The 27939-nt window shown below is 34.0% G+C and overlaps 1 protein-coding gene across 1 annotated transcript; it reads right to left on the reverse strand.

Annotated features, from left to right (window-relative positions):
- Positions 1-13207: 13207 nt before the first annotated feature.
- LOC145265728 (S-crystallin SL20-1-like) lies at positions 13208-27695 on the reverse strand. Its single transcript, XM_080121783.1, has 6 exons — positions 27236-27695; positions 23072-23167; positions 20634-20749; positions 17924-17959; positions 15823-15930; positions 13208-13449 (listed from the first exon to the last, which is right to left on the reverse strand). The coding sequence occupies exons 1-6, from the start codon at positions 27366-27368 to the stop codon at positions 13285-13287; spliced, it is 654 nt and encodes a 217-aa protein (XP_079977909.1). The 5' UTR covers positions 27369-27695; the 3' UTR covers positions 13208-13284.
- Between the last annotated feature and the right edge of the window lie 244 nt (positions 27696-27939).

Raw genomic sequence — 27939 nt, forward strand, 5'->3', positions numbered from 1 at the left:
ATAGCGTGTGTGTTATTTATTTTGTTTGTCACAATCACATCTGAGTGACTGTTGATTAATTATGGATTCACATTTCTTATAATAAATAATTTTACCAAAAATCCTTCATAAGTTTTGGTTTGGGTTTCGATTATAGCTGATGGCACTCAAGTTATTTTCTTATAAGTAATTTTACCAGGAATTTGTCATAAGTTTTGGTTTCGGTTTAAATTATAGCTGATGACAAGTCATCTATTTTTTATATTTTTCTTGAAAGAAAATATCGTTTTTAAAAGCACCCCCTCATAATATTTGAAAACAAAAAAATTTTAACTCATTTAAAAAAAAAAAAAAAAAAAAAAAACTTGATCACGGAGTCAAAACACGAAAAACGATACCATATATTTATTTTTAAAAATACTTTAGTTTTAACACTTTTTGTGTTGTTATTACGAAGCAAAAATAAAACACGAAAACACTTACGTATTCTTAAAGAAAGTAATTATTTTATTTAGAAGAATTAATTTAGTTTAAACAATTTCTTGTGTATTATGAAACAACAAAAAAGAAAAGGCGGTACTTCTGTATTTTTGGTACCGCGTTGAAATAATAACGTTATTATTTCGAAAGCCATTCTTAACATGACGAGGGGAGGGGATCATTTTAAAGTCATTTCGGGGACACTTCCGTAGTATGCAGACGGCGGCTATTGTTAAGGGGCGGTAACTCCAATTTCTTCTTGATCAAATAACGCGGCAAATAAGTAACAAACAAGATTTTTTTTTCCGGACAGAAAAATATTGGAAAACCAAAACACTTATTGTATAAAAATGTATCAATATATAATTGTAAAAACATTTATTTAAAAGTCTACGTAAGGATATATAATTTTAATAAAACAATTTTGTAATAAAAACAACATTGGATTTTTATAAAGTAAAATATCTTTTTTTGAACAAATAAATAATTAAATGAAACATTTTTGTTGATTAAAGCAACTTTGAAGGGTCCAGAACAAATTAATAATTTTAATTTTTTGACCTAGAAAAGGCTACCTGGCGACAGTTTAGTTAAGCGCACCAGAAAAAGATGGCCGCCGTCGGTATACTGCACAAGTACCTTTTGTTGTTTCGTTAACACAAAAAGTGTTAAATTTAAATTAATTTTTCTAAATAAAATATGTGTTTTATTATTTGATAATAAAATAAGTGTTTTTTTTGTTTGGTTCATTATAACGCACGAAATGTTAAAATTTAAAATAAATTTTAAATAAATATATGGCTTCGTTTTTCGTGTCTTCCCTTCGGTTTCGTTACATAATCAACCGTATCCACTTCCAGTAGCTTGATTGTTTTCCGAGCAGTAATATTGGACATTACCTAAAAATATACAAACTTATTTTATTTTGGAAAGGGGAGGGGGCTCGTTTTAAAACTTTTCTACCTCAGTATTTTCTTTAATTTTCTATTTTTGAGCGATTATCGATACTCCTAAGACGTGATCCTCTCATATCGGATTTTTTTGGGCAAAAGTCACACTCAACATTACTTGTTTTTTTTAAAAACTAAATAAAATCTTTAAAATAAGTTGAACCTCCAAAAACTTTCAAAGCTAGGTAGAAAATGAACACTTAGAAAAATCGATTTAATTTTTTTAAAACAACAGTAAACAAGTAAAAATATTAAAATATATTATGGGGAGTATAGTATTTTTAAAAAACAATATTTCCTTAAAGAACGGTTATAAAATGTGTTTTCAATCGATATTTATTCAATAAGGGACCAGTTTTCTTACCTAGCAAAAAGGATGAGTTTTCTGGATACGGGTATTCCGGGTACGAGTTTTCCGGGTAGAGTTTTCCTGAATTTATTTTTGTTATGAATGATTTTACCAAAAATTCTTCATAAGTTTTGGTTTCGGTTTCGATTATAGCTGAAGGAACTCAAGCTAGTGCACCCAAGTAATATTGATATATTTCTTTATTTTTGAAATCGCAACTTTATAATATATAAAAATCGATAGAACATTAGCTCTATAATAATTTATGCGAAATCTGCAAAAATTAAAATATCATATTTAAGCGTACTTAACGATCTGGATACGCCGGACGTCCTTGTTAGCTTAGATAAATACTTTTGCAGTTTTAACAAGAGTCACAAAAATATCAGAGCATCTCTATTTACACTAGGAATACCAACGCATTACATACGAATGAGTCCCCTGTGGAATTTCCACAGGTCGCGTTAGTTCTTATTATTTGCATCTCGTTTTGTTTTTGTCTTTTTTTTTACAGCAAAGCAAATCAATTTAATAACCCACCAAATTTATATAATTAAAATAAAATTTAAAAATTCATAGAAGGAAGGCGCATAATAGTTAACGAAGCCCAACGCCCTCTCCATGTTAAAAATGTTTTTCTAAATACTAACATTATTATTTAGAAATTCGTTCGTAACAATGGGGGGGATGGGCGTTGTTAATATTTTGTTCTTACATCGTTTTCTCATTTTACCTACCAGTCGTCGACTATTTTCAACTGTTTATGAAAACTTTCAAGTCGCATGTTGTACACTAACGACAGACTGATACAATTTGGCTTTGTTTAAAATCAAAACAAACCTTTTGTTGTCTTTCAATTTTAAATACATTAAAAGTAAAACATTCGAGAAAATATACCCGGAAATTACCTCGGGATTTATGTAATAATTTGAAAATTTACGAAAAAAAAACTCTAATTAAATATTTATAAATAGTAAAAGAATCGGAATTGGAATCAGGAATCGAATTGGAATCGGAAATTTAGAACGGAATCAGTAATTGGATTGGAATCGGGTTAAATTTTGGAGTCGTCCCACCACTACTAACAAAACACTTGTGTGGAGGATAATCTATGGATTTTTGTTTTGTTGTTTGTTGAAAATACATTAATAGTTTTTTTCTTTTAACATTTCTTAAAACAATTTCTTAAAACAATTTTTTAAAGCAAAATCCACTAAAATAGACAAATTATAAGAACTGTTTTGGCTTTAGAAAATAGACACACATTTTTTCTGATTACGATACCGATTCCGATACCCTCAAAATGTCCGATTTTTCCGATTCCGATTAATCGTTCCAACACTAATAATAACCATTGCGATTGCTCAACAACATTGGAAAATTTTATGAGGTAAGAGAGAGAGAAAGATGAAGAGGGACAGAGAGAGAGAGAGATAGAGAGAAAGAGAGAGAGAGAGAGAGAGAGAGAGAGGGGGGATCCGTTTTTTTTTCATTTTCACTCCAAACAGGGCACATTGCCACTTTGGTGAGGGGGTTACTATCAGAGACATGAGCTACTGGGATACTATGTAAGGACTTGAGCAGCAAGATGTCGGTTCACATTACACTTGAACTTCTGCATGTCAGTAAAGTTGGGGAAGCATGGACCCGGAAGGGAATTCCAAAGTCTAGCGATTCTTGGAAAGCAACTACTGGAATAGAAAACTCTCTTACATCTAGGGATATCTACTGTTTAGGAGTGGGATTTTGCTGCTTGCGGGGTTTGTCGAGGGTATTTACGTCGTGAGGGCACAAGTGCTTGCAGTTCGTCAGAGCATTCACCATTAAAATACTTGTAGAACAGGCAAAAGGATGCAACATTTCGTCCTTGGGACAGAGGCTTAAGCTTTGCTGACAGTTCAGGACCTATCAGGTTGGAGACTCTCTTTTAGACCTTGTCTAGGAGCGAGAGGCTAGTACCATCCCAAATATATGACAACAAAACTCCATACATGGGCGAATGGTGGCCTTATAAAGGTACAGGATACTTTTGGGCGTTAGTAGCTTTCTAGCATGGTAGAGAGAGCCTACCTAATTGTTCCAACTCACATTTCATGTGAACGTTAGGTCGAGGAGTTTAAAAAAAGAACTTTCAGCGAATGAATCTTTGGCCATTGCTATTGGTGGTAGAGAAGGTTTCTTGTAATTATTGAAGGAAACAAGTTTAGTCTTGGCAGCATTGAAGGTGACCATCCATTTTTGTCCACATTCCACTACAGATTGGAGGTCATTCTCTAGTGATTCTGCCATTTTTCTAGATATGTATTCATTTGCTTTTCTGTCGTACTTGTTATAGAGCGTGGTGTCATCAGCATAGATACCCATCTCAAAGACAATTTTATCAGGGAGGTCATTTATGAATATTAGGAATAATAAAGGTCCAAGGATAGACCCCTGAGGCACTCCCGCATTTATATCATATTGTTTAGATGTACAATCGTCGAGGACAACCTTAATCTTTCTCCCATCCGAGAAGGATTTAATTATGTTATGTTAATATGATCGGATTTTCCTGAGAAGACATTAATGCCATACCCTGTCAACAGCCTTAGATATATCTAGCGAGGATTTTTTTTATCAGTTTGAGAAGTCGGATTATTTTGCATTAATTTAGATAAAAAAAAACTCATTTAAAATCTGGTTAAAAGTAATACAGTCTGAGTTAAGTATTAGGTTTAGACTAGTTAAAAAAAATAATGCATACTGCAGAGTATAAGCCGTATTTTCTGAGTTTAGTTTAATTTGGAAAATTCTCGTTTTCATGGGTGAGGTTTTCTTTTTCCATTTTGGATATAAGGAAAGATAAGCAGTGTTGTCTTATATCAGCACATTTAAAAGATTTGTCTGACTTAAAACCGTATATCTGAAATAGAGCCAGTCTAATCTTTATTTCTTTAACGCTATTAAATTTTTAATAAATGTTATATATCATATTCTGCTCCGTATATCAATTATAGACAACATGCATTTCCACTAGATTTCATCGATTACCAAGTACATCCAGTTCACTATTAATATCTTATCTTAGAAATATTTTAGAGACAGTCGGAAGTCTCTTCACTCACTAACATTTATTTACTAATAACACTACACATAAATAAACGGATTTTATTCAATTTGAGGTAGATTGTGGTCTACAACAGTTAATGTTTCGGTTTTACTCTTACAGGTGTTTTCATCGGCTAATGTCGATTAATTTGTTTGATGCAACCAATCTGCATCTTTTAAGGTAGTTCGTAATTTAAACTGCTATATGTTATTTTACTATATGTTTATTTATACGTTTTAATATTTTTGTCTGAAGTATATTTGTTTAGTAAATAATAGCGTATACAAATTCATTAATCACAACACCAACAATTAAAAGAAGCTTCAGAAAAGTACCATAGAAAATACATTATACCAGGTCTAATTCCTATATAGTGATTTTAGTATTATATTGTATCTTGCTTAGAAAGATTCCATAATCGATTCCGAAATCTAGTGAGTTCTGTGGTGTCAACCTTACATATAACAATGAACCCTTTCGCTTTTTTTTGCTTAAATGAATTTCTTCTCTTTTACACCCACATTAAAACTCGTTTTAAAACAAGTAAAACAAAAAAAAACACATTTTTGCTATCCTACAAAAACAAGTAACCTCAATAAAAATCAATAAAAATCAAAAAAAATCAATAAAAATCAATAAAAATCAATAAAAATCAAGTAAAATACAACTTGTTTTCATCTTTAATTGCGTTACAGATTTCTCATATCGTTTTAAAACCTAACTTGTAATAAAGTATAACATAAGTGTTCAGATTTTAAGAATGAATAAAAGAAATAAAACTGCCTTCATCTTCGAGCGATTCCAGCTCTTGCAAAAAAAAAAAAAATGGAAGCACTGGTGCTGTTTTAGTTTCGGTTATCTTTTCTACGAAGTGTCCGAATATCACGATGTGAAAAGTTCTTTCTGGTGCCCTTATCCTTTCTGGATTTGAAGTTGGGGTTGTTCACGAATGAAATCAAAGTTCTTGGATCCCTTTCCAGCTCCATAGTAAAATCATTGATGAACAATCCTTCTGCGAGTCCAACAACAATCTTTTCCTTTTCGATAACCGTTAATCACCCCTTTTTTTTCCATTTTAAAATACCTGCAATAAAGCGATGGGCAGTATAAATTACAGGATAATAAATAAAATTTCATAACTGCGTGAATACCGCATTGATTTGAATAAAATTTTGGGAAATAACTAATTTTGAAACCGTCATTTGATGATACAGTTTTGATTTTTTTTTGTGACGTATATTTAGTGAAATATTGTTATTTTACTAATCTGCAATAAAACGATTGACGCAGATTAAACATACGTACAGGTAAAAATTCTGAAAGAAAATTACAACTACTTACTGAGTCTGATTTATCCATAATCAGCCTGCATGCATTAAAAATTCGAATAAACCACCTATGCCAAAAACCAACAAAATCATGCGCTAATTGAAATGAATGCCTCGATTAAGATAAGCTCCATAACCTGTCAAGCTTTTGGGACTGACCTTCACTCCTGACCTGAAATCGAACACATACATCAGATCTGTTGCCAAGATTTCTGGAAAAATGGTTTCATTACTCTACCGCTCCAGTAGATATCTCACTGCCGATGCAACTAACTACCCGTATAAGAGCCAAAGATGCCCCAAAATGTAGTACTGTTGCCACATCGATAACCTTGATAGAATAGAAAACAGGCTTCGGAACCTAGTGGACAATGCCGATTTCTCTTACCTGTAACCTCTTTCACACAGAAGTTCATGGCAAAAAGTGTTCGACCGAACTCCAATCTATGGTTCCGCCTTACCAAACTGCCACAAAAAACACTCGACTAGCAACAACTACTATATAGGATTTCCACCACTCTCTAACTATGCCTAAATTTAGACGCAGAGATCATTAACAAAGCTTTAAAAACCTGTCCACATGTGTAAATCTGGCGTGCTTCCCAATTGAATACAACATGGTAACCTTCAAATCCAATACAAACAAATTCTTGATCAATCCTCATAAATAATTAAATTATACCCAACTTACAGAAACGAGTGCTACACTATCTCCTTACATTCACTAACCCGTATCCTCGAATGGCCTTCCGACTGTGATAAAAGGTGACTCCCAAGTAAAAGAACAAACAAATAGCCAAATCAGTAATAAATGCGAAAACTCAATGGAGGAGGAGATATTGTTAACGTTATTTAAAAGTAACTATTAATGTTCGTAAGAAATACCCAACAGCTTATTTCACACAGTGTAACGTAGTACACACGTTTACACACGCATAAACACCCAGAACCCAACACGTTGTAGCATAATACGTCGTTATAAACATAAATGATATTCCACTTTATTTATTTATTTTTTTTGTAACGACATTTATTTCCGGGTACTTTCCCGAATAGAACGTGGTCATGTTGGCTCAGTTCGCTCGAACGTCGTTCGAACGTACTCTCGAATGTGCTAAACGTCATCATCGATCTCTGAAACGCTCTTTTGATGGTATTTTTTCTTTGAACACGATTCGTCATTTCGTAGAGCGAATACATTACTTTAATTTAAGGGGTTTGTAATCAACACGTTGTTAGAAAGTAGGTAAGTTGAACAAATTACAAGAAACTAAATTTGCCACGCGAAACCCTTCCCCGAAGACGTATCAAATGAAGCTTATACGGCAAAGCAGAAAAAATGAAGCATAAAGGTCCAAACGACATCGATAAATAACGCGACCTTGATAAAAATAAAAATAAAGAGTGAGCGAAAAATATTAGAAAAAAATACAAACGGACAGCATCAAAAGAGAGTTATTTTGAAACGCAAACAAATTGGTCCGATCATATCAGCTTCTAGTGTTTCAATTCTGCTTAAATAGAAAGATCAAATTAACTGATAAACTTGCGAAATAGAATTGGGATATTATTCAGAAGCTAATGAATGGTATTACGATAGAAAAAGCAAACCATTAAAACTAATTGTAAATGAATGGAGATATTATTTACGCAGTTCGTGGCCCTAAACGCAATCTTAAGTGTGACGTCCCTGGTAGGTGAGCGATGCCAGGTGACCAACAAATACAGCGTCGCTATGTGGCACTAATTCTCAGTGCCATATTTTTAACACACTCTACAGCATGTCCGAGTGGTGATTTGGCCATGGGCGTAGAGATACAAAGAAATGCATTCCCATAATTCCCTTTCTAGCTCTGTCTCCTTTTCTGCACGGGCCATCATGAGGTGAGCACGCACAATTCTGTCTCTCCGTAAACGAGGGAGGGAGCACCCCCTCCTTAAATGCTAGTTAGGCAAGTTAATTTAGTTTTGAAGATATGATGTAGATTGTAAAAGTTTCTGCAATATATATTGTATCCATAATGTAAAATAAAATAGTCATGTTTCATATATATTACAATCGTGTCGCGTGTCGTTTCTTTGTGTCTGCCATAAATGCCTTCATTGAAACAGCGGTCCGAAGGATGAAGAAAGAAAATTCCAACCAGAACACCACCAGGATGAAGAAGTCATCTTAGGAGAAGAAGGAGCCACACAGCACATCCAACATCTCAGGTATGCTTTTCTTCTTACACAGACCGGCCATCTTTACGTCTTCCCGAGACCACTTCTAAGAGATTTAGTATAACATGTGAAGCAAGTCACACCTCAGTGACCGGCTGATCGTGTTATAGGTAACCAACAAATACAGTGTCGCTATAAGACAATCCAGTCGCGACATGTAAGCCATATTCTTTCGGTCTTTTAGTATACATTATCGCGATAAACCATAGGATTAAACGATACTTAGATCCTTGCAGAATAAATGGATGCCGGTGTGCCGGTGTTGTGGTGCCCACCTTTCAGATAACCATGAACCATACTGCTTACTAAAAGACCGAAAGAATATGCTTCTCGGTGGTATGCATAAGCCGTTATGAGTTATTTCGACTAAATGACTGTCATAATTTGTTTCATCAGTTTACTGCAGTGGAGCGATTTTGAAACCGTCACTATATTAGATGGGCGACTATGATATTGTAAGAAAACATTCCACCCAAGAATATAAATAGATACTGATTTCTTATAGGTCTGTACACCAAAAAAAGAAAAGCACACAAGAATATATTGAGGACACTTCTCCAAGATTAGGTTGGGATAAACAGACGCAAATTAAACAAGGAAAACTAATGTAAGGGTAAAAGCTATTTTGACGACGGTTTCTATAGAAAAGAGATACAATTACGCGCTTGTTTTGACGTGTGTAAGAAGGCAAAACATTTTTATACAGTTTGATATTTATATTTTTTTCTATAAATGTCTACTGAAATTATTTGTTCCGGTTGTCATTTCCTTTCGGTACTGAGTTCACTACCAATTTCATGTAGAGAACGGAAGCGATCACGCCACCCACGCGAGTTGTAAAGTTGATGTCCTTCGTAAACCAATAGAAGTTGATGAATTTCGTTAACTTATACAAGATTGACATGAACGATGTCTCCTCATATGTGGCAGCAGTTTTCCACATTAAGACGTATTTGGGCCTTGCATAGACAATTGTATCATAAGCCATGCATATTCTAAGATGGCAAAATAATTAAATCATTTTTCAAAAAACTTAACAACACATTAGATAGACGTCTTTCGTCTTACATCAGGTATGTAAGTCATGGGATTATAATAACAAGTGTCATTCTTCAGAAGAGAGCCATTCATTTTAACTGGAACAAAGCACAGATCTGAGCGTTGGTAGCGAAAGGAGATATGATTGATGTTAGCGTTGCCACAGGTATTATAATCAGTTCTTTCATAAAGAAGAACGATATTCGTTTGAACTAGACACCTACATCTTCTAACGCAAAACATGTCCTCGTCAAATTCGACTGTCCTTCTCATTCATTATCAAGTATTTTCAGAGTTTCCCAATAGCCCAGATTAATTCCTCTCCTTATCACATTCACTTACGAACTCATATAAATATAATTATGTTACACAACAAGGACTGTGTTTTAATGTTAACGTTTCAATGACACCTAAAGGAAAATGATAGCCACAGAACGAAAGTCGACGAAACCACGAATCTTTCAGATAACTCCTTATTTCTTGGTTGGCGAAACTTCAGTTATGAAATATGTGTCGAGGACGCCATCCCTGATGGGGATAGCGGACGTAATAATTTATCAATCTATGTATCAGTTTGTCATTCTCTATCATACAAGTAATCCGTCTGATTTTTTTTTGTGTGACTGTTTTCCCCATTTAACAAACCTTTATTAACAACTTAACATTTGAGTCCGAATGATTGCACTAAATGACAAGTAAGTGTGTAGATTCGTAATAATGACACAGATGAAAGGATTTGGGTTAGGTTGGGGTAAATGTTAGTGTTTAGGTTAGCGTGATATGTTCATCAGTAAGTGTTAGCATAACACATATATTGATGCAATAAACATTATTAATGCAGTTATCGATATTGATCTTAGGTTTACGGTCGATTATGATTAGATTTAAGGTTATTGATATAGTCATGTTTAGGTTTGGGTTGAGGATTAGGGTTAGAGCGTAAGTTCAAGGTTATGTCGTTGTTTAGGTTAGGGTTAGTTATGATTAGTGTAAACTAAAGTTTAGGTTAAGTTTATTGATTGGGTTACGGTTAGCGTAGGGTTAGAAGTTAGGGTTAGAATTAGATTGTTGTTCAGGTTAGGGTTAGATTTGGGGGTTATACACTTATTTGTACGTAATTTTGGTAAAATGTTTTAGGCTTCAATTTCTTTATATATTAAAATTTTTTTCATAGTGTTTGGCCTGGTTGTTTTTACGGCATATCAAAACATTTTGAATCATTTAATGCAGAGTCCAGTATTTTTGCAAGTTTTCATCCCTTAAGTATTTTATATTTTTAAATATGTATTTATTGTGTTTGGTTTGGTTGTTTTCTTGGGGAAACTTATTTTTTTTTCTCGCCTCTGCAGAATGTGATTAGGTTTTGCAAATGGAAATAGACACATAAACTTCAACTTTCTTTTTTTAATTTTAGGTATATTTAGAGATTCTGCTCTTGTTGCATAGCGCCTGCTATAACATTGAATAAATATGAACGATTACAATTAACATCAGATGAATCCGATCGGTCTCATGCCGATTGCTTAAAAACACAATCCACAATACCAACGGAATCTATTCTACTCTCCTTAAGGTTAACCTACCGCGGCGTTTTAGCGTTGGTGGGAATCTGATAGTGTTATAGCTATGCTGTCTAGAAACCATGTTCCTTACAAGACTAGCCATGTGCATAGGTTTTGAACTCAGCTGTATTGAAAACGTAATTCGGATTCTCTGGTTAAAATCCAAGGATAGACAAGATCTGGATCCATCATCTGCTTACCATTTCTGATTCTGCGTGTGACAAGCAAAGAAATGTTTGATGCGGAACCTAAATAAACGAAGTGAGAAGTACAGCATTGCTTCTTCGCATATGCAACCGCTACCCCTTTGTATATCTTGTGAAAAACCTTTCCCGACTTCGTATTGAAACGAAGGATCTTATAGTCGTCAGTAAAACACTGCAATCTTTAAGATGCAACGAGAAGAACTTCATGCTAATAAGATAATACAGAGTAACGTCAACAGCGGAAAAAGAACAAAAACTATGTCAATCCAAAGTTAAAAAAGATCAAGATTTATGATGCAGCCAACTTAATACATGACAACGTATAAAAATGCGATGTCCTCGAGTAAAAAAAAATGATATACAGAATAAAAAAAGTATATTTACGTTGATACATCAGTTCTTATTATTCCATCTAAGTTAGAGAAGGTCGGGTCTGGCCAATACCAGGTGGTTGACCATTTAGGAATACTAAGTGCTGTACGTATTCAGATAAGCAGGTATGCATGATATCACAGCAGATCCACGTCCCAGCCTTGCGCTGTTCCAGGTCACCCTTGTGCAAGGTCTAAGCATCTGGTAGTCTTCCTCTGATATTCTGGAAAATTATCATACGAAGAAAAATGTTCCTCAGTTGTAAAGACTACATTTCTTAGCTGGGGGGGGGGAGGTCTCTGTTGAGAAACTAAACCAAGTAGATCGTGCCCATTGACTGTGTACGTTAACATTGCAGTGATTGTGCCACAAAAAGAAAAACAAAAACCACTAGCTTTCGATTTGACACAAAAAGTACGGAAGTAGAAAGGTTCAGAAAACTGTCATGACAACCATCATGCCAGTGCGAAATCTGGTCTAATCGAAGATAGCAAAACCTGTATACTTTGTAATTTGTTTCTTACTTTGTTATCGAGTGTTTTGTACATTAAGCTTCTAGATATGGTGTTACAAAGAAAAGAAGCGCTTCCGGTTTGTCATGGGACAGCACGGAAGTACTTAGTCTCAGAATGATTATCTTAGTGCTCAATCCTGTTTAGTCGGAAATACTAAAACAAATATATCTTGTAAACTACGTGTTAATTTATTAACGAGTGTTTTGTACAGCTATTTTCTTATGATAGCATTGTAAAATTAACCCGCTTCCATTTTACCATAAGCCAGCACGGAAGTAGTAAGTTCCAGAAAACTGTCATGAGAATGCTAATATCAGTGCGCAATAAAAAAACAACTGAGAAAATGATATGGTACAAGAATGAGAAAGAAGTAACCTTTGTAGAAGTTAGTGTCTCTTATGATGCTGAATCAAACAGAACTGAGAGGGAAAATATAACGAAATACCAAAGTTTTATTACGGCATAAGTAACTAGAATCTCAGGGAAATCACCACCATTTCAAAAATTATAGGAACAATCGGACTCATATAAAAGAAATTTAAAAATTACTTGGCAAATATACCCGAGAAAAATTCAAAGAATTGCATTTAAAGAGACAGAATATAAAAAAGGATGTCTACGCTAGAATGCATGAGATAGGGGGTTAATGTCTGGCATAATCAACCGTTTCGTAAGATCACCGGAAATAAGCAAAGTTGAGTCTTGTGTGTACAAAATGGGTGGCCATTTGGGAATACCAGGCGCGGCATATAGGAGAACGTTGACACTTCCCTGCAAGAACTGCAAAAACCTAATGTCGTTATCTTCCGTGAAGGGGATATACAAGCAACTGGGGATTGTGAATTTTATATTGCCCATCCGCCTAAGATGATTGCCAATTCAAAAAGAAAATCCCAGTACGATATCCCATCCCCAAATGAAGACAAGGTGATAAGAAAATAGGAAATAAAAGAGAATAAGAATATATTTGATGTTCAAAATAGAATTTTTATTCGAATACATATTACAAAATCATGTCCATGTTGTTAAAGAAACCTTCATTTCTAAAACAATTTTTCAGAGTCGGCTTTTCTTCCGTATTCCTATTTCTGATTAAAAAACAAAACAAAATGGTTAGCAAATTGTTTGTGGCAGTTCAAAGACGTAAAAAAAAACAACGTGTTGATCCTAAATGCTTTCTCTGGTGATAAGAGTTTACCAGTTTGTGGCAGATCGTTTCTTCAAATAAGCGCTGATCTTAGGGTGAGCAGCTACGCGTTTCCAAAGGGCCAACAGTTTGGGGTAGGAATTGAACATCGCCTGGTTTTCCATCATGGGGTTCTCCAGGCAACAATAGCACATCATATCACACAGCATCATCTGAATAATAATAAAACAAGCATATATGTAATTTAGAAATTCTATTGGAAAAAAAATCACGCTGAATATTTAGAATTTAGAGAATTTATATTATTTGGATTCTTTCGACTACTGTTCTCTTATTTTCACAACGTTTTGACTTATGTACCCGACTTGACCCACTCAATCGATCCAAATCCTTACTTCAAACATTCAAAAACAGAACGTTATAGAAAACTTTTAGTAACTAAAGTTCTGAATTTGCTTTTACAAATAACAAAAAACATGCCTGAGGACGGTCGAAGGTCGATCCGTCAGAAACGTGTGTTTTCTCGAACTCGCATATATTTCTGTTTAATTCGGGAATATGCATGGAATTTCGAACGAAACACTTTATTTAATCAACGGACCTTTGGCGTAACGGAAAATATACTAAGTGAAATTCAGTTGTAAGCGACACACTTCTAAAGGTTCAAGGTTCAATCCCCAGTGTGGGCGATACTAAGAATAAATTTGCGAATTAAAACTTCTACCTATTCATGTATGACGAAATGAAAGCATTCTACCCCCGTCGATCAAATAAATGGTTCCGTTCGACATTATGTGTAGATTCCCGAGTTCGACGAGATACACTTAAAGAAAGGCGGAAAGCTTTTTAGATAACACTAAAGATAAAGGCAATATTTTTAAATCATTTAAATAAATAATACTCATCTGAAATGTAAAGAAACATTATTAAAATAAACCATAATAAAATCTCGCATTTTATCAATCAATCATTCAAGCAATCGTACAAAACGAGTAAGCTGCGAAATGTCTATTCACATTACATTTAAACCTTTGCAGGTTTGTAAAATACAATGAAGCCGGAAATGGAGAGTGACATCCAAAAAGAAGGTTTTGTGTGGTTGTTTAAAGAAAGAAGCTTATTCTTAGTAGCATTAAATGTTACAATCTCCTTACAGCCCCATTTCACTAAAGTCTGAGGATTTCTGTTATTGCCTCAATTATGTCTTATATATATATATATATATATATATATATATATATATATATATATATATTTAAAGTGATGATTGTGTGGTTCCAACGAGAGAAAAAAATATATTTAAAAGAGTGTAGCCATCAACAATTGTGTGTTTTTCAGCCTTTTATCATATTTTTATTTTAAAATATTTTTATAACGCGTTTCAATGTTTGTTTGCTATCTTCAAATATTTTCGTAAAAAGGTTTTTTTTAAATGAGAATTTGAAATGTTAATTTACATCTGCTGATACTAAATGTGTTTTTCAGAGTATATATATATATATATATATATATATATATATATATATATATATATATATATCAATATATATATGTTTGTGTGTGCACATATATATAATATTTTAATATATATATACACATATATATATATAGAATATACATCAATATATATATGTTTGTGTGTTCATATGAATATATATATATATCAATATATATCAATATATATATACATATGTTTGTGTGCGCATATATATTATTTTAATATATATGTATATATATTGAATATATATCAATATATATATATGTTTGTGTGTGCACATATATATAATATTTTAATATATATAGAATATATATCAATATATATATATATGTTTGTGTGTGCATATGTATATATATAAATATATATATATATGTATGAATATATATATCAATATATATATGTTTGTGTGTGCATATATATTATTTTAATATATATATATATTGAATATATATCAATATATATATGTTTGTGTGTGCATATGTATTATTTTAATATATATATGTATATATCTATATATATATTGAATATATATCAATATATATATGCTTGTGTGTGCATATGTATATATATATATATTAAAATAATTGAAACCTAAACGTTAAATAATAAACATGTCACCCATAAGTATCTTTTCAATAGCACACAACTTTCTTCGCATAGACTGCGGATGCTGGTGTAATTAACTGATGACGGCTTAAAGCTAGACACCTGTTTGTTCACATGTATACATTTTATTACGTAATAATATGTAATAATATTTAATAATACAAATAAATGCTTAAAAATAGGCCCCATAAAAAGATAAGGGTCTACCTATTCATATATATATATATATATATATATATATATATATATATATATATATATATATACATATATATATATATATATATATATATATATATATATATATATATGAATAAGAAGCAGAGCGTATAACTCTTTTAAAATCCACTAAGGTGGTTGAAAAATTAAAATAAAAGCGTATCGAGGTAGTTAATATCGCTAAAAACGCCGACAATAAATCTTAAATTTTAAAGCGATAAAAAAACAATTAAATTGGTAGGTCATTATAGCTCTGTCATACCTGATCGCCCATAAAGAATTGATTTCCACCATTACGGGTCTCAAGTGTCCTCTCCAAGAAAGGCAAAACCCGACGACAGGTTTCCATGAATCTAGTTTGCATAAAAGGCTAAAAAAAAGAAAAGAAAAATATTTAAAAATATTTGGTTAACACGTTTTCAGCATTTTAGAGGCGTCTGATATTTTTTATAGCGTCACTACATGCCAAAGGCCAAAAACACTCGAGGACATGGTCAATGTGATCATTAGTTATATGATGAAAAATAATATTAGAGGATTTGAAACGCTCGTGGCAGAGTTTGATTCCTTAAAAATGGGCGGCTATATAAATATTGGTTGATATTTTAATTGAAAACATCCATGTTTAGTCAGCAGAGATGCAATTCCGTGGTAGTATGTTTCACAGATGATGTGTTGTTGCGTAGCCTGTTTATATTGAGACAATATATCAGAGAGTACATCGGGGACGTATATATCGGAGGACAATAAATTTATGTGACAATATTACACAGCGACGATGATGTTTGTATAACGGTGTAAATGGGGTGATGGTGATATTTAGTCCATATTTTTATTAACAGGAAACACATGAATGTGAGAAGAGAGATGTGGAATACAGTTGTTTTAACATATAAAGGGGAGAGTCATAATTGATGATGGTGGTGGGGACACATAATATTTGGAGGGGCTTATACAAAGTTCATGTACAAAGTGAGACACAAAACACATTTACCTTTCAGTTGACGAAAGTTTACAAATATATGATGATTCTTTTATTTGTACCAGCTGCTGATGATGGCCAGGGATTCAAGCTTTTACGATTACATTGTCCTATCTTCCTCCCTCTCGCTTCCAAGGAGGCGTCAGCTCCCAGTCTGACCGACTCGATGTTCTCTGGCTCTGTCTCTATGGTTCTACGTTTTTCTGATTCGAACCCATCTCAGTATATTGGAAATTCGCTTCTTTGTGACATCAAAGGCGTGCTTCGACACGTGAAATTCATTCACGTGGATTTCACCTATGCATGTCCAAGCACGCTCTTGGCAATAAATAAATTCCTAAATTAATTGTTTCATTTATAACTTATTTATTTCGTCAGTATTTCTAAACTGCATTGTTCATATCTAACTTTGACATAAATAATATTTAGTTATTTCCAAGAACAATACCAGTCGTTCTACATTCCTAGGATTTCAACATGTATTTTTAAAAACTTTTCTTACTGGGATCGATTTTATACTTCTCCAATTATGATTTTCAAATATCTATTTAATCACTTGCCCCTTCTCATGTAACCGTGTATTCAAAAAGAAAATCTGTTTATAGAAGTTTCCTTTAGTTGATTTTAAGTACACAGATGAATTAAAGAAATTTCTTTACTATGGTTGTAGCTGGATGAGATCATAGTGAAAATTCATGGATTGAAGATCAACCAAGCCACTGTCACGACAAAAACGATAGAGTATAGAAAGATTAGCAATTTGTATTTCTGTAATAAAGAGGCTATGGGTGACCTAGCATGAAAGAGTACATACAAACCAACCATTTACTCTGTCCGAATGTCGGCCGTTTAACTTGTACAGAGTGACCCGCTGAAAAGTAGCCCATACAATGTAGTAAAGAGGAGGGACAATTTTTATTGTTTAAATTACCTGTAGTGTTATAAAAGATGCTAGAAGTGCTCCCCGTTAATATATATGTATTCTTGGGCACGTTTAACAGCGTTTGCACATACTACCTGTACATCTTTTCTGGTGATTCTCCCGATAGCATTGGTAATGTTCTCCTTTTAGTTAGTCTGGATTGTGAGGATTATTTGCATAAACTTTTTGTTTTAAAGCCTTCCAAAGATAAACATTACACGACAAGTCCGGGGAACGTGGTGGCCATGGCCCTTTGGTTATTGTTCTCTCTTTCGTCAACATGTCATGAACTCGTGTCAGTGATCTGTGAGACGTGTGGCATGTAGCGACATCTTGTTGGAAAAAGAATTTCATTTTGTCTTGTGGTGTCAGTTGGTCGGTAAGAGAAAGGTTAAAGAGTTCCAACTACTTTTAAGTGTGCCACCCTATAGTTTAAATGAATATTAATATAATACTCACAGTTATATTAGCTGTGTTCATCTCGGGCCCATTTTCCTTCAGAGAAAAAATAAAGAAATAAAAAATTTACAACCTGTAAATATAAATTTGAAGTTAATGTCTGTTTTCTATCTGTTAACCCCCCCCCCCAAAAAAAAACAAAAAACAAAAACTTTGTTTATTTGAAACTCGATTACTAGAGGATATACACAAGATTAACGTTTGTGGTTAACGAAGGGTGCCTATACTTGGCATCTATAAAAAGGAAATGCAACTTCTTAAAAAAACAATAGCTGTATGTGTATGTGGGTGTGTGCTTTTAAGTGGTAAAATATATAGGGTGGCTTCCATCAGTCTTGACAGACTATGGATGCCCAATGTAAGAGTGCATGCGCGTAGAGTTTTTGTGACGAGAGTTGCACAATCCCCAACCACACCTTTCCAGCGTCGACATTTTTAAATACCAGTGGCAAGTGGAGGTTCAGGACGACTGGAAACAATGTCGAGATATATGGAGAGCACTATAGCACATAGAATTACCAAATGGTCACCCATCTGGTATCAGCAATGCCCAAAGTTGCTATACTTCGGTATTCTGAAGAGAACCAGTGTGTCAACGTGATTATGCCCTATATGCTGTAAAATATATATACACTCACACGCTCACTAACACACACACACACACACACACAAACACACACACACACATATATTACAAGATATAAGAAAAAAGTACTTCCACTGCATTGACTGGGCTTTGGTCTCTGGATCATTGTGATGGACCCAGGTTTCATCCTGTGTAATAAGTCTTTTGAAAAGCTTTGACTCATCTTCTTGGCACATCTTCAAATTCATCCTCGAGCACTCGACGCGTTCTCGCTTCTGGAATGGTGTGAGCAACCTGGGAATACATCTGGCCGAAACCTTATGCATATGCCAATGGTCATGAATGATAGTTTCCACAGACCATGTACTAATCTTGACATCTTGGGCTATTTGGCGAATAATAATGCGCTGATCTTCCAAAATGGCAGCCTCAACTTGACGAACAAATGCCTCATCAATGGCAGAAGGGGGGTGACCAGGTCTGGGAGCTGTTTCCACAGACTTCCGGCCATGTTTTAATTCACGATGCCAGCGTTTTACAAGGCCATATGATGGTGCATTATCACCCTGAGTTTCTTTCATTTCATCAAAAGTCTCTAGTGATGTGCGTCCTTTTAAATACAAAAGCCAGATCACTGCTCGGCATTCAACAGGCTCCATTTCACACCTGACTCAATTTAAACACCTGTAAAACAGAAACCACAATTAGTTCAGAGCTGTAATTAGTCATATAACCCGTAGAGATATAAATCATTGCACATGCAAAATTTCAGCTGGATCAGACAACTAGAAGTGGGTCGGGGGTATTACTTATTGCACGCCTCTCGTGTATATATGTGTGTGTGTGTGTGTTTGTATTGTTGTTGTTGTTGTTGTGGTAAAATATGTGTTTTCAATGATATTTCACTCTTTGTGCATAACAATATATATATATATATATATATATATATATATATATATATATATATATATAAAATATATTTTAGTCATCGACATACAGACCTGTTTCGTTGTTTCACAACTCATCAGTGCCGCTAGACTAACACCTTTCCCAAGCCGAGGATCGAACCTAGAACCGTCGTGATGACAGTCGGCAGTCCTACCCCCTGACTACGGAATCGGTGGCCGAAATTAAACTGTCCGGACGTCTATTTAAATAAACATCCGTTCGCCACTCGTAGAGGGCTCAAACGTTTGTTTGTAAACAAAGCGCGAGCTTCGCATTATTTCAGCTAAATTAAGTAGCGAGTAAGATAATTTACGAGAGTGCTCTACCAAAGAGGGGAGCTTTATAAAATATATTTTAGTCATCGACATACAGACCTGTTTCGTTGTTTCACAACTCATCAGTGCCGCTAGACTAACACCTTTCCCAAGCCGAGGATCGAACCTAGAACCGTCGTGATGACAGTCGGCAGTCTTACTCCATAAGGGCATATATATATATATATATATATATATATATATATATATATATATATATATATATATATATATATATATATATATATATATATATGCCCTTACGTTCGGGCCGTAAAATACGCTTAAATGTGTTTTAATTCACGCAGATTTCATAATCATATTCAGACAACAATAAAAAAAAAACGACGAAAATAACTGAAAAGATTTCATTTGTTTGTTTTATCTTATTCCTTAATGGGCTATACAGAAATCGGTATTTTTTCTATTGGTGGGAGGCGGGAATTACACTGAAAACATAAAATAACGATAAATTTAATTATTTTTTATGAGACCAGTCTCTATTTTAACCTAGCAATTTAATAAACAAAATAATTCCCAAAATATGACAAATTCAGCCTGACAAATTCTCACGAGAATGAAACGCGGAATATTCTGTGTAGCTTAATTGCCATATACATTTTTATAGCTTACTACCTAGCTCTATGTATTGAGCACTGTTTAAGTAAATACTTAATGTTTAAGCATAAAATTATACTTTCGTATATTAATTCATGTGATTAAACGTATTCATATATATATATATATATATATATATATATATATATATATATATATATATATAGGGAGAGAGAAAATAAAGAGAAAAATAGAGAGATAAAAAGATAAAAGGGTTAATAGATAACTTAAATTGTAGCCTTACCCAGAAGCGACCATTCTTAGCATGGAAGTACCTCATGTAATCGTGAAGAATTTCATAGAAACAGTCGCAAATGTAATCAACTCTGAACATGTCCATGTTGTTCTTGCCATAGAAACCTAAAATAGAAATGATCATGTACATTACAGTTACAATTTCCAATTGTTCTGAAAGAATCGCCGCACAAAGAATTTAAAATTGACATGATAATAATTGATTGTTTCTGCGCTACGAAACAGGTGATGAAAATAAAGTGAACATATGGACATGTTCAAATAAATGGAAGTTAGTTACAGAATGAAGACAATGATCAATTTTCAAAGGAAAATCCAGAAGAACCACATTAGACCTGAAAACGAATATATTGTAGTCAACTGGAAAGCAACCCTGCGATATTGTATTCGACAAACAGATAGTTCCAGGAAAAAAAACTATTCATGGAAGCTCTGTTTAGTTTTCGATATACGGACGATTCTATTTATAAACGATGCTGCTAGGAACTGACGAATCGAATTAATTCACGTTCTGCTACCAACCAATCATGAATCAGAATTGCTCCATATAAATAATATCTAGAATTGAAAATATAGCAGTTCTCTCGTCGATTTGTATATACTCTGTCTTAAATTTAACGTATATCGAGCTCCATCAATTAAATGATTGGTATAAATAAAGTGTGAAATGTAATAGAAAAAGCACGCACACACACACACACACACACACACACACACACACACACACACACACACACATATATATATATGTATAAATGCATGTTTGTATGTGTGTATCATAAATCGTTCGTTATATTCTTAGCTATAATTATATTACTAAAATATAGCTCCCATAGGACTTGGTGAGTTGCCTTCCATTCTGTACTCATAAATTTAGTTTTATACATTTATAAACGACGTGTATATACACATCCATATTATATTAGTTTTCTATTCATTAATAGATTAGTTATCTACGGACATGCATCAATTCGACAAAATACTTATGCCTATGTATACCCATATATATATATATATATATATATATATATATTGTGTACAGAAAGTTGTTAGTTGAGACAGATCATTGGTACCGTCGGTTTCAAGCCCGATAATAAGGCCCGTTTAAGGTATCCTTAAACGGGCCTTATTATTATATTATTATAATATAAATACGCTCTTAAAATTTGGATTTTCCTTTTAATTGAGCACTCTGCTGGAATTCTTTTTAAAAAAAAAACAAACTAATCATATATATATATATATATATATATATATATATATATATATATATATATATATATATATATATATATATATGATTGTTGAGCTGGATTAAATCCGACGATATGAAATAAAATGGAGGTGGAAGGACCTGGATACTCAACGTTTCGCCCGATTTATGCGGGCTTCTTCAAGAGGGATGGTCATTGACGAGATAATCGGAGGATTGGAGCTATATATAATGATGGGGGAGAGCAACGTGTTTTCCTTATGTAAATTAGATGTCATATATACATATATATACATTTTATGAGAGAAAAAATAAATTAGAGTAAACTAGTGTAGTGGATTACGTCTAAAAGTTAGAATATCGTAGAGATTTAAAAAATTGTGTTTGGAAATATAGCGGTGATAGATTAAGTAAATAAAATGACACGAGATTACACGCAAACATACACACACATATATGTAGATGAAATTACTAAAGATAATTGTATGTATATATTCTCTCGTGAGACTGCACGCTACATTTCCTTTAAAATACTCTTTACTTTTTTATGTATAATTTTATATTTCAACTTATTGTAAGTTGAATATACAACATTAAATAATCGATTTTTAAAAGCAAATTTCATGTCGAGTCATGTTTGCTTAATCTTATATACTCCATTTTTATTGCTTTATTTATGTTATCTTGTATATGGTTGTGAACACTGATATGTGGACACGCGTGCAGACCCGTTTAACTGGTGAATTGCAATCAGAATTCGGTACGTCTGTGGTGTTAAAAAAAATCCCGTTGAGGGGGGAGAGGGGTAAGTCGAGCGGAGGATCACGCTGGGTTGCAAAGGAGTTGCCCTTGCGACCCTTTCCTCAGGGTCAGGTAACAGAAGAACAGGTTGGTAGAGGTATATAGGTAGAAGTAGACGGTAGAAAGTAACTAAGTACCGAACTGCCAGCAGGAGCGACTAGACTTGTAACACTTGCTAGCCACACTGAGGCAGAGTGGTTCGAGGCCACCTTTATAACAAAGGGAAAGCTCCTCTCACCACTCCTCCCAATCTATAAATACTCAGCAACATGGCCGCCCGCGTAGGATTAGTTGAATGCTTCCCCAGACACGTGAGTACTCATCTCCACCTCTTTTTTCACAGTGGTTAGCGACTCGTGGTTTCCACTATCATTTATCATTCTAACAGAAGATAAAAATTGGTGTTTCCTTACCATGTTCCCTGGCCAAATACCTTGCGATGGCCATCGTTTCGGGCATCTTGTTCTGACCATCGATGTCCAAAACAGGGACACAACAGCTGGGCATATCTGAAATACAATATAGATAGAATCAGTTTCAATGAGTTGATTTAATTATCATGAGTTTAGCACTGAATAAAAATAAATAAAAATATTATATATACGTCCAAACTAATTGGGTCGACTTTCTAAAAAGATCTAGCTTCGAGGCGAAACCATTATTAACGGAATCTATCGGTTGAAAAAAAAAACAAAAAAAATCAACAACAACAACAAATCTAAATTTATAAGCGATAAAAATAAAAAAAAATAAACGGTAAATTTATCTAGGTTTCGTGGCCTAACGGTTAAGGCGCCGGACTATGGAAACATAGTCCGAAGTTCGATCCCTAGAAACAGTTGAGCTACGTTGATGAGAGTTAATGAAACTTGAAACACGCGTGTACGTAGATTACTGTTTTAAAAATAAAAAAATAAAATAAATATTATGTATACGTCCAAACGACTTTCTAAAAAAAAAAAATCCAGCTTCGAGGCGAAGCCATTATTAGCCGAATCTATCGTTTGAAAAAAAAAAACAATAACAACAAATATATATGTATGTGTGTGTGTGTGCACTAATAAGTAAAAATAGATATCTATACTTACCTTTTACTTAATTATTTCTCTTATGAGAAGAGCCTTTCATTGAAACTCTATGGAATAAGGAACCTTTCACTTTTATTTCGTATTCCTTATTTTGAATTAAAAAAAATCTTAAATTTAATTCCGCAATATCTTGACTTTTTCTACTTATATATACAGGGTGAGTCTCGGGGTTTATAAATAACAACAAACTAAACGCCATCTTAAGCAATTTTAAAGATTACCTTCCTCACTAAGTAGCGCTATAAAAATATCCGTTTTCCGATACTCACTTTACACACACACACACACACACACACACACACACACACACACACACACACACACACACACACACACATATATATATATACTCGTTTTTTTTATATTCAAAAGTAATGGACTAATGAATTCAACGAGGTTGTTAGATAGTGCTCAATAAAAAGAGCTGATAATACTTGTTTATTGTTATATAAACATGCTCACATCCCGCTGCTACAAATAGCCACTTGTTTCAATCAAACAACAGATATCATCAGGCAGCGACTTGACTATTCAAAAGTTCAATGAATAACCTTCATTGAACTTTTGAATAGTCAAGTCGCTGCCTGATGATATCTGTTGTTTGATTGAAACAAGTGGCTATTTGTAGCAGCGGGATGTGAGTATGTTTATATCACAATAAACAAGTATATATATATATATATGTATATATATATATATATATATATTATATTATATTTTAAGGACAATATGTATGTCGCTCTCTATGTGGGGGTACCAAGTTGGTTAAACGGAAAATTATTCCCAACTCGCATTTTGGTAAAAATGCTCTTTCGTAAATATTTTCATTCATTAAAAACGTATCGCAAAAACAAAAACAAATAACATCTAAATAAATCGCGATATATCAAGAGAGTCGGGCGAGATGGACGCGCGGTTAAGGAGTTTAGGCTTATTAACGTAGGGTCTCGGTTTCGAATCTCGCTAGATTCAGCAACTCTGATGAGTCGTAGACGACGAAACACGTGTCAGTGGATAATTATATTTTAAAAACAACATGTATGCCGCTCCCCATGTGGGGGTACCAAGTTGGTTAAAGGGAAAATTATTGCCAACTCGCATTTAGGTAAAACTGCACTTTCGTAAATATTTGAATTCATCGTATCGCAAAAACAAAAACAAATATATATATATACATATATACAGTTACATGGTGCGACACTGGACATACATATGATTCGGACAGATGGTTGGATAAAACCACAGGTCCTCGTCAAGCGACTTTAAAGGTTGTCTTCCATAGAAGAAATTCGGTTCTTAAATGTTATTAAATTTGTTTTAAAAATAAAGCAGGTTCAAATTTAGAGGGGAAAGGAGCGGGGTTATGGGGCATATAAACTTCAGACATATATATATATATATATATATATATATATATATATATATATATACTGTAATTTTTTCTGTGTTGATATTCATATTAAAAACCCTTTCGTCTATTTATTTAAAAGGAAATATAACTTCGTTATGTATTGGTTGTAGAATTGCATTCATCTGCAACACTAGACGATGACCTCCAATCTGTAGTGGAATGGGGGGGGACAAAAATGGATGGTTACATTTAATGCTACCAAGACTAAACTTGTTTCCTTCAATAATTAAAGAAACCTTCTCTACCACCAATAGCAATGACCAAAGACTTTTTATCTGAAAGTACATCTTTTAAACTCGTCGACCTAACGTTCACAGGAAACATGAGTTGGAACAATTACACTGAGAGCATTGCCAGGACCGCTGCGAAGAAGGTAGGTTCTCACTACCGTGCTAGAAAGCTACTAACGCCCGAAAGTATCCTGTACTTCTATTAGGTCACCATTCGCCCATGTATGGAGTATTGTTGTTATATTTGGGCTGGTGCATCTGCTACTAGTCTCTCGCTGCTAGACAAGGTTCAAAAGAGAGTCGTTAACTTGATAGGTCCTGAACTGTCGTCTAAGCTTCAGCCTCTGTCCCATCGACGAAATGTCGCATCTCTCTGCCTGTTCTACAAGTACTTTAACGGTAAATGCTCCGACGAACTGCAAGCACTCGTACCCCCACCTCGACGTAAATACCACCGACAAACCCGACAAGCAGCTAAATCCCACCACTTCACAGTTAAGATCTCTAGATGTAAGAGATCCTTCTACTCCAGTAGTTTCTTCTCCAGAACCGCTAGGCTTTGGAATTCCCTTCCGGGTTCCTGCTTCCCCAACTGTACTGACATGCAGAAGTTCAAGTGTAACGTGAACAGACATCTTGCTACCCAACTCGCCAAATAGTACCCCTGCAGATTATGCCCCTGATAGTAGCGCCCTACATCAAAGTGGCAATGAGCCTTGTTTAGGGTGAAAATGTAATAAAAAATATCTAATTAATTTAAATATTCTTTTAAATATTCATTTTAATTAATTCTGTATTAGTTGTTTCGGTTTTTTAATGAGATGATCATTTTTTTGTTAACTGTTACGTGTAATTATATTCGTGCAGATATTCCACATGGTTTATACTTGCGTAAAATTTGCGAAAAGGGTTATAGTAAATACAAACCTCTTTCTATATATGCATGCGTATATATATTTGTTTAAAAAAACGTTGCCTACCAAACTCCTCTGTCAATTTTTGATCTACGGTCATAAAACTTCATATATGGAGTAATCGAACCCATGCGAAAATTTATATTTGAGTTTTAGGCGGGGATAATCGGTCCAAAAGTGTGAAAATTAAAAATAATGGAATTTTACAGGCCAAGGTCGAACCACGGCATTACGAATAATCATGATTTAATGCTTAGCCTTGTAGCAAACATCTTTTATAGGTCATCCATTAACGTGAAAGGAAAAAAGTAAATCGTAAGCTAATCGTTTTGGTTTCGATTTTTGGTGGTAGCGCACGAGTCACTTTTTAAAAGAACTTTTTAAATCATTAATATATATTGGGTCCAATATAATCTACAATATAAATCTCACCTGCCTGCATGTATGCATGTATGCTTCGTAAAAATGTTTGACAGAAGCGACGTGTTTTCACGAGATTGGAATCGTTTTAAAGGTCGACACTTCGTCGACAAATATCGAAAAATTTTCTAAAAACATTCATTCCTTCACCTTAAACTGGGCACTTTTCTACAGGAAGCGGTGGCTTTTTTCCACCGTAGTTTCGAAATTCATCCCCTCTTTTCGATTGACTAGCCTTAATTTAAACATTCGTCACTTCCGGTCGGCGATGGGCGCAACAGCAAAGACGTCACGTTTTTTCCCCACGTTCTCTTCCTTCTTCGCGGTACGGGTTCTAGTCTGCCTGCCTACTACCACTTTTCTTTTTGCTCAACATACCGGACATCCAGGCTACTATAATAATAAATACGAAATCTGCATTAATCAAAATATCATATTTAAGTATATTTTACGTCCAGGCAATGCCGGGCGGCCTGCTAGTATATATAGTTTTCAGATTTAAAATATAACTTACCATTTTTGATTTTGTCCCATTCGTTGAATTCGAACCTCTTGTCAGTATATTTGACATCGGCGGCGGCCATCAACATACGGCAGATCTCGGCACGACCGCGGCCATTGAAGTAGTACAACGTGTAAGAAGGCATGACTGTGATGGTTTTAAGTAATTGTTCAAATCGAACTTGAAATACAAGAACTGAGAATCCAACGGCTGCGTTTCTGCTTCTGCTCGAAGACAAATCTTAACCACATTCTTATAAAGGGACGACTGACTCAGTTAAAATTGATCTCAAGCACATAAGTATTCATAATTAGACGGAGAATGGGCGGGTCACTTTGACAATTTTTGTTTACTTCACAGGCATTAGATGAGCCTATCTCTTATTTTTAGTTAGTTAACAGAGAAGATTGGTTAATCTTACTTAACTAATTATAGTTGACGTAGGTTTTGACTAGTTAGTACAAGAAGGATGTCACCGGTAAATTAAATGTGTAGAGCTATCGCAAAAAACAAAAACAAAAACGCGTCTGTGCTATGGTTAGAGTTAAGATAAGGCATAGCCCGACGATGAGTTGATGAGGTTTAGATATTTAATGGTGTTGTAAAACAGTTAAAATAAAAACAAAGAAGGAACATAAAAAAATTAATACTGTGAGATTGGGAGTGGAAAGAAACTCTTCGAAGATATATATATATATATAAGTGAACGTGTCTGT

Source organism: Euprymna scolopes, chromosome 40 (assembly GCF_053919585.1).
Source record: "Euprymna scolopes isolate OS-2025 chromosome 40, ASM5391958v1, whole genome shotgun sequence".
NCBI lineage: Eukaryota > Metazoa > Mollusca > Cephalopoda > Sepiida > Sepiolidae > Euprymna > Euprymna scolopes.

What these genes read in the sequence shown, in the direction of transcription:
- LOC145265728 (XM_080121783.1), bottom strand. Translation starts at nt 27,368, where the DNA reads ATGCCTTCTTACACGTTGTACTACTTCAATGGCCGCGGTCGTGCCGAG. An exon ending in ATGGGACAAAATCAAAAATG is followed by an intron (nt 23,168 to 27,235) that starts GTAAGTTATATT and finishes ATTGTATTTCAG; the next exon opens with ATATGCCCAGCTGTTGTGTC. An exon ending in CTAAGAATGGTCGCTTCTGG is followed by an intron (nt 17,960 to 20,633) that starts GTAAGGCTACAA and finishes TTTTCTCTGAAG; the next exon opens with GAAAATGGGCCCGAGATGAA.